The sequence below is a fragment of the Scyliorhinus torazame genome, chromosome 14, assembly GCF_047496885.1.
Source record: "Scyliorhinus torazame isolate Kashiwa2021f chromosome 14, sScyTor2.1, whole genome shotgun sequence".
In the NCBI taxonomy this organism is placed as follows: domain Eukaryota; kingdom Metazoa; phylum Chordata; class Chondrichthyes; order Carcharhiniformes; family Scyliorhinidae; genus Scyliorhinus; species Scyliorhinus torazame.
In genome coordinates, this window is record NC_092720.1 from 61,515,684 (window position 1) to 61,530,276 (window position 14,593).

The window sequence follows — 14,593 nt, forward strand, 5'->3', positions numbered from 1 at the left end:
CATCCCAAGACGTCAGTGAATCAGGCTCCTTGTCCGATAATGATATTCAAATGAATGTCAATGAGTTGATTGCAATTGTGGGTGAGAGTTGGCTGGGAGACTCAACAGGTTTTACGCCAGCGAGAATCCCATTTTGGCACCCAAGCCCAATTCAACGGGCCATTGTGATTCCTGTCTGTGGCCAGCGGACCTGGAGAATCGCCCCTGGATTTACCCTAATTTGGTAGGCCTGCTATAAACTTAAAAACTATTTTTTGTCTCAATTTTTAATGAGTTATATTGGAAAATCAGGTGATGTTAATTTTACTTACTCAGCAATTGACTCTCTCAGGAGAAAATTCTAGGGCGGGATCCTCTGTCGCAGCAGCCAGCCAATGGGGTTTCTCATTGTGGCCACCCCCACTCCGTTGGGAAATCCACGGGCGTAATGCGCTGCCGGCAAAGCGGAGGATCCCGCCAACAGAAAATCCCACCTGTAGCTTTTGATGCATATAGAATCATGTTTTTTTAACATCAACAAGGTAGGTCGTAAGATGTATTTGTTTCATTGTGGGGCTGTTTATCACTGCAAAGAACAATTGAGGCATTTTCTTCTGATTCTAAGTCTACATCTAGGGCTTCTCAATTCAATTTGCAAGTAACGTGCATAGTGTAATTTACTTGATTGCACAAAGCATCGTTGTCTTGTTTAGTGAGTTCAGGCAAATAAATGCTTCAGCACTTTAAAATCGGATGATAGATTCTCAACCATGTTTCCGTTTCATTTTTACTTCATTTATTTGTATGTGGACAATGCAAAACAAACAACAAAGAACAAAGAAATGTACAGCACAGGAACAGGCCCTTCGGCCCTCCAAGCCCGTGCCGACCATGCTGCCCGACTAAACTACAATCTTCTACACTTCCTGGGTCTGTATCCTTCTATTCCCATCCTATTCATATATTTGTCAAGATGCCCCTTAAATGTCCCTATCGTCCCTGCTTCCACTCCCTCCTCCGGTAGCGAGTTCCAGGCACCCACTACCCTCTGCGTAAAAAACTTGCCTCATACATCTACTCTAAACCTTGCCCCTCTCACCTTAAACCTATGCCCCCTAGTAATTGACCCCTCTACCCTGGGGAAAAGCCTCTGACTATCCACTCTGTCTATGCCCCTCATAATTTTGTATACCTCTATCAGGTCTCCCCTCAACCTCCTGCGTTCCAGTGAGAACAAACCGAGTTTATTCAACCGCTCCTCCGAAAAGTTGGTACAGCCTTTTCTTCGCTAGTTGAGAAAAGATTCACATCTATTCAACAATACTTTGTATTTATAGGAACATAGGAATGGCATTTAGCACCCCCCACCAAGCCTTTTTAGGTGTTCAATGAGAGCAAGGCCTATGACCCAACTCCAATATGGGCACTGTAAAGTTATCCAACGCTTTACAGGTGCAAAATCAGATAAAGAAATTAACACCGAGTTAAAAGAGGAGACGTTTGTGCCGGTAACCAAAAGTTCAGTTCAGTTTTTAAGGAACATCTTAAAGGAGGAGAGAGAAATGGAAAGGATTATGGGGTGGCGGGGGGGGGGATTCCACAGCTGAATGGATGTGTGCCAGTGGTGGGAGCAAAGGAAGTCAGGTCTGCGTAAGAGACTAGAATTGGAGGAACATCGTTTTCAAATGGTTATGAGACTGCAGGAATTACAAAGAGGGAGGTAGGCAAAATCATGGATGGATTTGAATGCACACACAGTTGTGTTGTGGACTTGGCGTTGAGAAAAACTGGAAGTTTTTTTTTTAGTTTGAAACATTAAACCAGTGCCATTGAATGTGTCCCTCTTTTACAGTCAAAGATTGCCTTTACCTTGGATAGCGAATCTGGAATGCCTCAAGGATGCTACATCTATGAGTACAAGGACAGCAATAAGTAAGTTGGCTTTTTTCGAAGTATTTCTTACAGTTTTTTATTATGTTTTAATCAGGTTTCATGCTTCAGATACGATTAACATAATTAACAGGTGGTTAGAAATTGACATAAAATTGCACCATTTTACGTCTTTGTGTAAACACATCAGATTTTGCATTCGTCTCCTTTCTGAGAATTTGTTTTAATGTGTTTATAACAAGTTGCAGTCATTGTGAGTTGTGAACATTTTGGTTCATTCTTCTGTGCTGTGACAGTCCAATAATTCTATGACCTTTGATTTTTACTAAATGCTAACATTTGGGGTAAGGAGGTACATTGCAGACAGTTTTGAATGTTAACTTTGTCTCTCTAAATTACTCATCATAGCACAATCCAAGGTGCAAGTTGAAACACAGAGAAAGAGATGTAACAATAGATTGTTTGCCTGAGTTCCCTTCCAATGTGTAAATATAGCATAACATTTACACTGTGCTGTGATTCTCATAGGTGCATTCTTGCACTTTGAGCCTCTTCATGAAGAATTAATGGTCTGCTATAACTTGCAAAGAAGCCTCGAATTTTGGTACAAATACATCTCTTTGCGGTGTTGAAATTTCCCATTCACCTCACAATTGTGTTTTTCAGAGCAGATAAATTTAAACTACGTGCAGGAAATTTACTAAGTAGTTTAAGCCATTTTTTGAAGGATTGTGTAGCAAGAATCCACAAAGGTGAATGTCTGTGCCCACTTCCCTTTCCTCCTCCCCATGACCTGATCCAGAAGTGTGCAATGCAACTAGTATACGCAATGTGTAAACTGATTTGTTGTATTGAAGATCCTTGTGATGCTTGTAACCAAAATTTACAGCAACTAAAATCGCTAAAGTTTAACATTTGGAAAATTTTAAAATAACTGCAACAAATGTGGTAAGATGAGAGAGCAGCTGCTATGCACAAAAATACAATTGAAATTTCCAACCATCACTTGACTAGTTCTGGCAACAATAACATGTTCCATTGTAGATTTTGCTAAGTTTTATAAAATGCCAAGACAGTGCAGCATACTGCTTTCACAATGGAAAATGCAATCCAGTGTTATTTCACACACATTGAAAAGTATTTTATATAAATACGTGGGTTCCAGTAAAATAATAATTCTAAAGGTGTGATGCTTGTTGCCACCTTGAATATAAAGCTTATCTCTCGCTATTTCTTATTTCAGTCTCTCTGAAAAAATCAAAAAAAACCTAATCTATGTAAATTCTAAAGAGGATTTGGAACTTTATTCTAAAATACATTGATTTCTGTATTTTCCTATAATGTTTAGAGCATGTCTGTGCATTTATTGTGTACTTAATGTGCCTGGAACATATCCGTACACAGTACTTTGGATCATTGTGTTAATTGCTGTTTGAAAATTCTTCATGTTTAACATTAAACTTAATGCTAACCAGAGGTAGACCATGGTAAACGGGTATCTATTTAAGTGATTGCCATTGAAAGCATGATATTCCTGGGCATCATTATGCCAATCAAAGCTTCAATGAGAACTATGCATCTACATTACAAAGTAAGGGAGATAGATGCAGGTCCAGATTTTGTGCAGATAATAATAGAACAAACCAAGAACAAAGAAATGTACAGCACAAGAACAGGCCCTTCGGCCCTCCAAGCCCCTGCCGACCATGCTGCCCGACTAAACTACAATCTTCTACACTTCCTGGGTCCGTATCCCTCTATTCCCATCCTATTCATGTATTTGTCAAGATGCCCCTTAAATGTCACTATCGTCCCTGCTTGCACCACCTCCTCCGGTAGCGAGTTCCAGGCACCCACTACCCTCTGTGTAAAAAAACTTGCCTCGTACATCTACTCTAAACCTTGCCCCTCTCACCTTAAACCTATGCCCCCTAGTAATTGACCCCTCTACACCGGGGAAAAGCCTCTGACTATCCACTCTGTCTATGCCCCTCATAATTTTGTAGACCTCTATCAGGTCGCCCCTCAAACTCCTTCGTTCCAGTGAGAACAAACCGAATTTATTCAACCGCTCCTCATAGCTAATGCCCTCCATACCAGGCAACGTTCTGGTAAATCTCTTCTGCACCCTCTCTAAAGCCTCCACATCCTTCTGGTAGTGTGGCGACCAGAATTGAACACTATACTCCAAGTGTGGCCTAACTAAGGTTCTATACAGCTGCAACATGACTTGCCAATTCTTATACTCACCCCGGCCAATGAAGGCAAGCATGCCGTATGCCTTCTTAACTACGTTCTCCACCTGTGTTGCCCCTTTCAGTGACCTGTGGACCTGTACTCCTAGATCTCTTTGACTTTCAATACTCTTGAGGGTTCTACCATTCACTGTATATTCCCTACCTGCATTAGACCTTCCAAAATGCATTACCTCACATTTGTCCGGATTAAACTCCATCTGCCATCTCTCCGCCCAAGTCTCCAAACAATCTAAATCCTGCTGTATCCTCTGACAGTCCTCATCGCTATCCGCAATTCCACCAACCTTTGTGTCATCTGCAAACTTACTAATCAGACCAGTTACATTTTCCTCCAAATCATTTATATATACTACAAACAGCAACGGTCCCAGCATTGATCCCTGTGGAACACCACTGGTCACAGCCCTCCAATTAGAAAAGCTTCCTTCCATTGCTACTCTCTGCCTTCTATGACCTAGCCAGTTCTGTATCCACCTTGCCAGCTCACCCCTGATCCCGTGTGACTTCACCTTTTGTACTAGTCTACCATGAGGGACCTTGTCAAAGGCCTTACTGAAGTCCATATAGACAACATCCACTGCCCTACCTGCATCAATCATCTTTGTGACCTCCTCGAAAAACTCTATCAAGTTAGTGAGACACGACCTCCCCTTCACAAAACCATGCTGCCTCTCACTAATACGTCCATTTGCTTCCAAATGGGAGTAGATCCTGTCTCGAAGAATTCTCTCCAGTAATTTCCCTACCACTGAAGTAAGGCTCACCGGCCTGTAGTTCCCTGGATTATCCTTGCTACCCTTCTTAAACAGAGGAACAACATTGGCTATTCTCCAGTCCTCCGGGACATCACCTGAAGACAGTGAGGATCCAAAGATTTCTGTCAAGGCCTCAGCAATTTCCTCTCCAGCTCCTTCAGTATTCTGGGGTAGATCCCATCAGGCCCTGGGGACTTATCTACCTTAATATTTTTTAAGACACCCAACACCTCGTCTTTTTGGATCTCAATGTGACCCAGGCTATCTACACACCCTTCTCTTTGGTGAATGCTGATGCAAAGTATTCATTTAGTACCTCGCCCATTTCCTCTGGCTCCACACATAGATTCCCTTGCCTATCCTTCAGTGGGCCAACCCTTTCCCTGGCTACCCTCTTGCTTTTTATGTACGTGTAAAAAGCCTTGGGATTTTCCTTAACCCTATTTGCCAATGACTTTTCGTGACCCCTCCTAGCCCTCCTGACTCCTTGCTTAAGTTCCTTCCTACTTTCCTTATATTCCACACAGGCTTCGTCTGTTCCCAGCCTTTTAGCCCTGACAAATGCCTCCTTTTTCTTTTTGACGAGGCCTACAATATCTCTCGTTATCCAAGGTTCCCGAAAATTGCCGTATTTATCCTTCTTCCTCAAAGGAACATGCCGGTCCTGAATTCATTTCAACTGACACTTGAAAGCCTCCCACATGTCAGATGTTGATTTGCCCTCAAACATCCGCCCCCAATCTATGTTCTTCAGTTCCCGCCTAATATTGTTATAATTAGCCTTCCCCCAATTTAGCACATTCATCCTACGACCACTCTTATCCTTGTCTACCAGCACTTTAAAACTTACTGAATTGTGGTCACTGTTCCCGAAATGCTCCCCTACTGAAACTTCTACCACCTGGCCGGGCTCATTCCCCAATACCAGGTCCAGTACCGCCCCTTCCCTAGTTGGAATGTCTACATATTGTTTTAAGAAGCCCTCCTGGATGCTCCTTACAAACTCCGCCCCGTCTAAGCCCCTGGCACTAAGTGAGTCCCAGTCAATATTGGGGAAGTTGAAATCTCCCATCACCACAACCCTGTTGTTTTTACTCTTTTCCAAAATCTGTCTACCTATCTGCTCCTCTATCTCCCGCTGGCTGTTGGGAGGCCTGTAGTAAACCCCCAACATTGTGACTGCACCCTTCTTATTCCTGATCTCTACCCATATCGCCTCACTGCCCTCTGAGGTGTCCTCCCGCAGTACAGCTGTGATATTCTCCCTAATAATGGTGAGGTTAGCAGCGCTCACTGTTATAACATTGTAACAGATTAAATCAGACAACACCTTTGGTATTCACAGCTAAATACAGAAATCCTGCTGTTGCTGTCATAAATTGCTCCCAGCTCCTCAGAATGCACTGTATCAGTCCTTGCCCAGATGTGGTACTGAAATCAATGCAACAGCACAAACTCTTGAGTTAAAGATGCCGGAAAAGTTCAGACATGCATTCAGGAATAAGCAAATTTTTAATAGCATAATAAATTATAATTATTACCAAACAACCCCTCTCGCCCTGAAATTTTTTATTTTATATGCATTCAGATTTTAATTATTGTTGGAGTTTGTAGGAAAACAAATGTATTTTTTATTTTTCGCATCTTTCAATTCCATTTTTAATTTCCTTTCTCCCTCGTGCTCTGTACATGAGTTACATTGATTTAAAAATTCTAACTTACATCACCTAGTGTAGACCCTGCTTGTCTCAATGAGTATTCTTCAATCTGGTTGAGGAGACATGCTGTGAAACTTCAGAAACTTACTCAATCAAGCCAGCTAGTGGGCAGAGTCTCAAACTGTATTTTGTCAGGTGATTATCGAAATGAAATTGACGAACAATTCATCATGACAAATCATCGAATCATAGAATCCCTACAGTGCAGAAGGAGGCCATTTAGCCCATCAGGTTTGCACCGACCCTCACACATGTCCCACATCAGAGGATGTCATGCTGTTTCAAACACCCGTTAACCAAACGTTGCCCTTCAAAAGCCATGTAAAATCTATTGGAAGCTGTAAGCATAATGAGTGCCATTCGTCCACTGAATCTGCAAAATCCAGTACACCTTTAATCAGTCATATTTTCACAAAATCTTGCATTGGATATACACTTGGAGCCCACAAACCATACAACCCATTGATCATGCAATTCTGTTACCATGGGCAGCACGGTTTCACAATGGTTAGCACTGCAGCCTCACAGCATCAGGGACCCAGGTTCAATTCCAGCCTTGGGTGACTGTCTGCGTGGAGTTTGCACATTCTCCACATGCCTGTGTGGGTTTCCTCTGGGTGCTCCGGCTTCCTCCCACAGTCCAAAGATGTGCAGGTGTTAAGGTGGATTGGCCATGCTAAATTGTCCCTTAGTGTCCAAAGGTGAGGTGGGGTTACAATGTTATGTGGATGGGGTGGGGACGTGGACTAAGATAGGGTGCTCTTTTGGAGGGTCGGTGCAAATCCGATGGGCTAAATGGCCTCCTTCTGCACTGTGGGGATTCTATGATTCGATGATTTGTCATGATGAATTGTTCATCAATTTCATTTCGATAATCACCTGACAAAATACAGTTGAGACTCTGCCCACTAGCTGGCTTGATTGAGTAAGTTTCTGAAGTTTCACAAATCTATAACTATTTTGTGTAAAAAATACCTATATTCATTAACTAAATGTTGGTAATGCCACAGACCAGTTACTAGTCACATGTCGATAAGTATAAATGAAGACAGAATTGTAATTGTGAATTTTGTATTAGAATATCTTCTTTAAGTTACACCAGAGATCTTATGTATGTGTATGTTATAACTAATTATGTTATTTATAAACTTGGATCATATTTTTTTCCAATCAGCCCATATGGATAACAACTCAAGAAAAGTATGGAAACTTTTTTAGCGTGCAGGAAACGCAATTAAACTATCAAACTACAGGGAAAAATGTGGTGTACAGGAAATGTCTGATCAAGAGCATGGTTACTGACACTTAAATTCAGCACAAATATATAGAGTTCATATTTAGGTGATGTGAATGTATAACTCTGAAAGGCTAATCCCTGAAAGGGAATGGTGTGACGGGATTGAAGTCCTTGTTTTACAATAATAATAATCGCTTATTGTCACAAGTAGGCTTCAATGAAGTGACTGTGAAAAGCCGCTAGTCGCCACATTCCGGCGCCTGTTCGGGGTGGCCAGTACGGGAATTGAACCCGCGCTGCAGTACAAGCCAGCTGTTTAGCCCACTGTGCTAAACCAGCCCCCGGTTTTACAATGATTGTTATTACAAAATAATTCATACGATTCAACTACGATCAAAACCACCACTCCCAGAAACTTTGTATTATTATAACAGGTTTTATCCCCGACCCCAACCTCTCTTTCATCCTGAACCAGATTGTTCACAACCTCGCCATTTCATTTGACCCCAAGCTGAGATTTCAGCTCAAAAACTTCTCTACTGCATATTTCCACCTCCAAAACAACATCCAGCTCCAAAATATATCCACTTCCTCTCCTACTTCAGCCATTGGCTGGCTTAAATCCTCTGCCATGCATTTGTCTCCAACAGTCTTGACTGTCCTGTTGTTTCCCGAATCAGCTGTTCACCCACCACCTTCCATCACCTTCAGCTCATCCAAAACTCTTGCCCAGCTCCTGCTCACCCAAAACCATAATCCTAAATGACCGACCTTGGCTCCTGGTCCTCTAACACCAGTTAGAATCACAGAATCTTTACAGTGCAAAAGGAGGTACAGGTACACCTACTATGCTGATCGGGAGGCAGTTCCAGTATTTTGACCCAGCGACAGTGATGGAGTGGCAATATATTTCCAAATTAGGGTGGTGAGTGACCTGGAGGGGGACTTCCAGGTGGTGAGGTTCCCAGGTATCTGCTACTCTTGCTGTTCTAGATGGTAATGGTCATGGGTTTGAAAGGTGCTGTCTAAGGACCTTGGTGAGTTACTGCAGTGCATCTTGTAGATGGTAAACAAGGCTGCCGCTGTTCGTCGTTGGTGGAGGATTTGAATGTTTGTGGAAAGAAGAGCAATCAAGCGGGCTGCTTTGTCCTGGATGGTGCCAAGCTTCTTGAGTGTTGTTGGAGCTGCACTCATCCAGGCAAGTAGAGAGTATTCCATTACTCTCCTGACTTGTGCCTTGTGGATGGTGGACAGTCTTTTTGGGGTGGGGGGGAGGGGTCAGGAGGTGAGCTACTTGCTGTAGGATTCCTAGCCTTTGACCTGCCCTGGTATCCACAGTATTAATATAGAACATAGAAAAATACAGCACAGAACAAGCCCTTCAGCCCACGATGTTGTGCCGAACCTTTGTCCCAGATTAATCATAGATTATAATATGACTAGTCCAGTTCAGTTTCTGCTCAATGATAACCCCCAGGATGTTGATTATGGGGGATTCAGCAATGGTAATGCCATTGAATGTCATGGGGTGATGGTTAGATCCTCTCTTGTAGGGGATAATCATTGGCTGGCAGTTGTGTGGCGCGAATGGAACTTAATTAAGAAAAAACAGCATGGATTCATTAAGGAAAAATCATGTTTAGCTAACTTGAGTTTTTTGAGGAAGTAACAAAGAAGATTGATGAGGGCAATGCTGTTGATGTGTATGTAGATTTTAAAAGGCATTTGATAGTGTCACACGACAGACTTTTGAGCAAAATTTAAGCTTGTAGGATAAAAAGGAAAGTAAGCACTTGGATAAAAAAAATGGTTTTGAGTGACGAGAAACAAAAAGTAGTGATAAATAGATGTTTTTCAGATTGGAGGACTGTTTGTAGTGGTGTTCCCCAGGGGTCACTGTTGGGACCCTTGCTCTTCCTGAAATATATTAATAACCTAAACTATGGCATGCAGGGCATGATTTCAAATTTGTGAACGATACAAAGATTTGAAACCTTGTCAACTGTGATGAGCATAGTCTTGAACTTCGAAAGGACACAGATGTATTGGTGGATTGGGCAGACAATTAGCAGGTGAAGTTCAATTCAGAGAAGTGTGAGGTTATTCATTTTGGCAGAAGAATATGAAAATTAAGTATAAAGTAAAGGGAGAAACTCTAAAGGAGATGCATGAACGAAGGGACCTCCATGTATTGGCGCATGTCATTCAAGGTGGTAGGGCAATTTGATTGGGCAGTTAATAAAAAAACACAGTATTCTAGGTTTTATTAATAGGGGCACAGAGTACAAGAGTAAGGAGGTCATTTTGAACTTGTATAAGACCTCAACTGAAGTACTGCATCCAGTTCTGGATGCCATACTTGAGGAAGGATGTGAAGACTGGAGACAGTACAAAGGAGATTAACAAAGATTATTCCAACTGTAGCTATGAGGATAGATTGGAGAGATTAGGCTGATTTTCCTTGGAGAAAAGAAGGCCAAGAAGAGACCTGATAGAGGTATTCAAATCCTGAGGGGTTATAGACAGGGTAAATAGTGACAAAACTGTTCCCTCTCAAAAGTACAGCAGAAACTAGCAGGCACAGATTCAAAATAATGGGCAAAAGGAGTAGAAGTGATGTGAGGTATATTTTTTCCACACACTGTGTGGTTGGAATCTGGAATGAACTTCCTGAGAGAGTGTGGAGGCAGGATTGACCAAGGTATTCAAAAGAGAATGAAATTGATGTTTGAAAATAATGGATATGCAAGGTTACATGGATAAGGTGACGTGGCTGGGCCCAGGTAGAATCTTCTTTCAGAGAGCCACTGCAGACTTGATAGGTCGAAAGAACAGTGGTTCAAGAAGACAACTCACCACCACTTTCTGAAGAGCAACTAGGGATGGGCAATAAATGCTGGCCTAACCAGCGACTCCCAGATCCCGTAAATGAATTTTAAAAAAATTATCCTGCACTTGTCCAAGTGACTATTGATTTTGTCCTGAACTGTAGTTCTTAGAAATTTCCCTACCACTGAAGTCAAACTGACCTGGTCTACAGTTGCCAACATTATCCTGACTCTTTTTAAACAAGGGTTAACATTCTTAATTCTCCAGTCCTCTGGCAACACCCCTGTTTCTAAGGAAAACTGGAAGTTTATCACCAGTGCCTCTGCAATTTGCATTTGCACCTCCCTCAGTATCCTTGGATGCATCTCATCCGGTCCTGGTACGTTATCAATTTTAAATAAAAATAACCTTTCTAACACCTTCTCCTTCTCAGTTGTCAATTGCTTGAATGTACTAGTTACCACCTCTCTCACTTCGCCTGTGTAGCATCCTGTTCCTTTGTAAAAACAGATCCAAATTGCTTGTTTACTACCTCCGTTGTTACTCCTACCATCACTAGCAATCCTTTTTTATTCTAATCAGTTCTACTCTTTTGCCATCCTTTTATTAATTGCATGTTTATCAATGACTTTGGGAGTCTCTTTTATGTTAGCTGCAAATCTCTTTTCATGCTCCCTTTGCTTTTCTTCTTAGTTTTTTCATTTCCCCTCTGGTCCTTCTATATTTAACCTGATTCTCCATTGTATTTTCTACCTGACATTTGTCATACGTACACTTTTCCTTTTCATCTTCACCTCTAACTCTCTCATCATCCAGAGTGTTTTAGATTTCATTTGCCCTACCTTTCCCCCTCAAGGTAATATACCTTGACATTGCCTGCAATACTATTTCTTTGAAGGTAGCCTATTGTTCAACCACTGTCTTTTCTACCAACATTTGATTCCAACTCATCCGACTCGGATGTATTCTCATCCCATCAAAGTTGGATTTCCCCCGATTAATTATTCCTGCTCTGGATTGTACTTTGGCCTTTTGTGTGGCATTGCCAACCTAAACCTTATGATGCAATGGTCACTGTCCCCTAAACGCTTTCCCACTATTATTTGATCCACTTGGATCAACTCATTCCCCAGAATATGGTCCAACAGTACCGGCCCTCTCGTTGGGCCAAAAACATAGTCCTGCAGAAAATTAGTTTGATCGCACTCCCGAACTCTCTAATAAACATAGAATAATAGAAAGGGAAGCCCAGGTGCTTTTTGTATTTAAAATAGTTTTCTTTTTTTTTAATGTATTTTATTACAAACATGTATCAAAACAGGTTACAGCAAATAAACACCCGTGAAGCATACTTCCCAGCAATCAACAATACAGTCTGTACAGATTTTTTTTTTTTTAAGTTTCCTTAGTCCTTATTTTAATACATATTTAATAAAATTACTTCCAACATTTGAGGGGTTTCATCTTGTTATATTACAGATGTTTTAGCAGTATGTTTGAGTTTAAAATTTAAAACTGGGGAATAGAATTTCTCTGGCCAGGCTTGTAATTTAAAAATTCAGTTCAGAAAAGTTATTAATTAAGAATAAATGGGCACTCTTCCCTGTTTAATTAATCCTTCAAGAGAAGTGAATAACCACATACAAAACCACCAAGGAGATAAAACTGTGGAATGTCACTCTGATCACTGAGGTTAATAGATGATGACACTTCAATCTGAAATTCCTATCTATTATCAACTTGTCTGGTTGCGTGTGATATTTCCATTTTTGCGCTGGATTAGAACCATATCATGTTTGCTTGTATCATCCTTATAACTTACTATTTCATTATTCACCAGGTGTTGCCCTGGCCTCTTTAAAAAAAACAAAATTTTTTTTTTTAAAGATTTGGGGAAAATATACACTTAAAATGCTAGTTATCTGGAATTCTCGGAGCTGATTGCTTTTCGGATTTCGGACGCATTCCGTTTTCGGATACCACTACTAGAACTTGGCCTTCTTACATTACAGTGGCCTATGCCGAGGCTAGCTATGGTCTGAAGTAAATAAAATAGCTATAAAGGTAAAACGTATCACATAATAATAAAAACAGAGGTAATAAAAACAGAACATGCTGGATAAACTCTGCAGGTCTGGCAGGCTCTGTGGAGAGAGAAACAGAGTTAATGTTTCATGTCCATGCGAACCTTCTATAGAATTGAAGGGGGATAGAAATGCAATAATTCATATAGTTGAAGAAGGGGGTAGAGGAGGTGGGGCAGAATAGAAGGTCAGGGAAAGCTTGGGGCTAAGGAAGGTTGACAAAGATGTCATGGGCTTAAGAGGATGAGAGTGTTAATGGTGGCATCAAGGGTTAAAGAATTGCTAATAGTGGCATAAAGATAACGTAACAGATTGTGTTAATAGGAGAACAAAGGCCAGTGCTCAGTGGAAGTTCACAATGTGAAATTATTGAACTTAATGTTGAGTCCAGAAGGCTCATCGGAACACATGCGGTGGATGCAGAGAAACTGAGAGAACGGTGGTGCCACCTTCAAAAACAGCACTTGGGAAATATCTTCCTTTTTCCTCAAACTAAGTCCCCACCCCCCCACTGTGGTTGACAGGGCACTTAAACATGTCCAACAAATCACCTACACCGCCCCTCCCGAAACATGACGGAGTCTCTTGTCCTCACTTTTCACCCCACCGGCTCCGCATACAAAAGTTCATCCTCTGCCATTTCCGCCAACTCCAGGAAGATGCCACATCTTCCCCTCATTCACATTGTCAGCACTCCGGAGGGACTACTCCTTCTGTGATACCCTAATCACACTCCTCCATCACCCTAACTCCTTCATCACCTTCCCATGGCTCATTCCAATTCAATTGCAGAAGGTACAATATCTGCTCCTTCATCTCCTCCTTCCTCACTGTCCAAGGGCCCAAGCACTACTTTCAGGTGAAGCAGCATTTCACTAGCACCTCCTTCAATTTGGTTTACTGTATTTGCTGCTCCCTATACGGTCTCCTCTTCATTTAGTAGACTAAAGGCAGACTGGGTGACCACTTTGTGGAGCACCTTTGCTGCATCCACAAGCATGACCCCAATATTCCGGTCGCTTGCCATTTCAACTCTGATGCCCGCATGTCCATCCTAGGCCTACCACAATGCTCTGGTGATGCCCAGCGCAAACTGGAAGAGCAACACCCGGGCTGGACTTTCTGCACCCCGATTCCGAAATCGCGTCCGGCGCCCAGACGGCGAATCCACTTTTGCATATGGTTGGGACCGGCGGCGGTTCCTCGATTCTCCGGCCGTGAAAAGAGGCGTACTAGGGAAGTGCACTGCGTATCAGGCACCTGCAGCCATTGCTGGAGGCCCGTCCCGTCATTCTCCGCCCCCATCCGATCGAAGTCCTGGCGGCGTGGATCTAACATCGTCCCAGCTGTTCAGGATACTCCCACAGCCACTATGATCGGGGGCGGGCCGATTGGAGGGCAGGGGGGCCTCATATGGGACCGGGCTATGTTTGGGTGGGCGGGCGGTCTGTGTTGGGCGCGTGACCAATCGGGGGCACAATTTACAATGTCCAGCTCTGCGGTCTGAGTCCGCCATGGAGCATGGCGTGGCAGCTGGAGGCCGTCATGTGCATGAGCGGCCTCAGACCCAGACGTGCGGGCGCCTGTATCTGCAGCTAAAGCTGCAAGCTTCACGACGGGTCCCTGCGAGCCCCCTGCAGAGCTGTGACTATGTGGCCTATAGACGCCAGTGTTTCTGGCATGAAAGGCCACAGTTTGTACGGTGGTGTGGGGACATAGTCCCTTAAGTGGAGAATCTAGCCCCTATTCTTTCGATTAAGCACGTAACAGCTTCTGGATTCAACATTGAGTTCAACAAACTTAGATTGTGAACTTTCCCATCCATCTTGACCCCCTTTTTTTG

The 14,593-nt window shown here is 42.6% G+C and overlaps 1 protein-coding gene across 3 annotated transcripts in view; it reads left to right on the top strand.

Annotated features, from left to right (window-relative positions):
• The window catches only part of dis3l2 (DIS3 like 3'-5' exoribonuclease 2), a 426,581-nt gene that overhangs the window by 302,043 nt on the left and 109,945 nt on the right, over positions 1 to 14,593 (top strand). For all 3 annotated transcript variants that reach the window (XM_072474282.1, XM_072474283.1, XM_072474285.1), the window contains one exon: positions 1,832 to 1,911. In XM_072474282.1, coding sequence (XP_072330383.1) covers positions 1,832 to 1,911 — 80 coding nt within the window. The remainder of the gene's footprint in view (positions 1 to 1,831; positions 1,912 to 14,593) is intronic.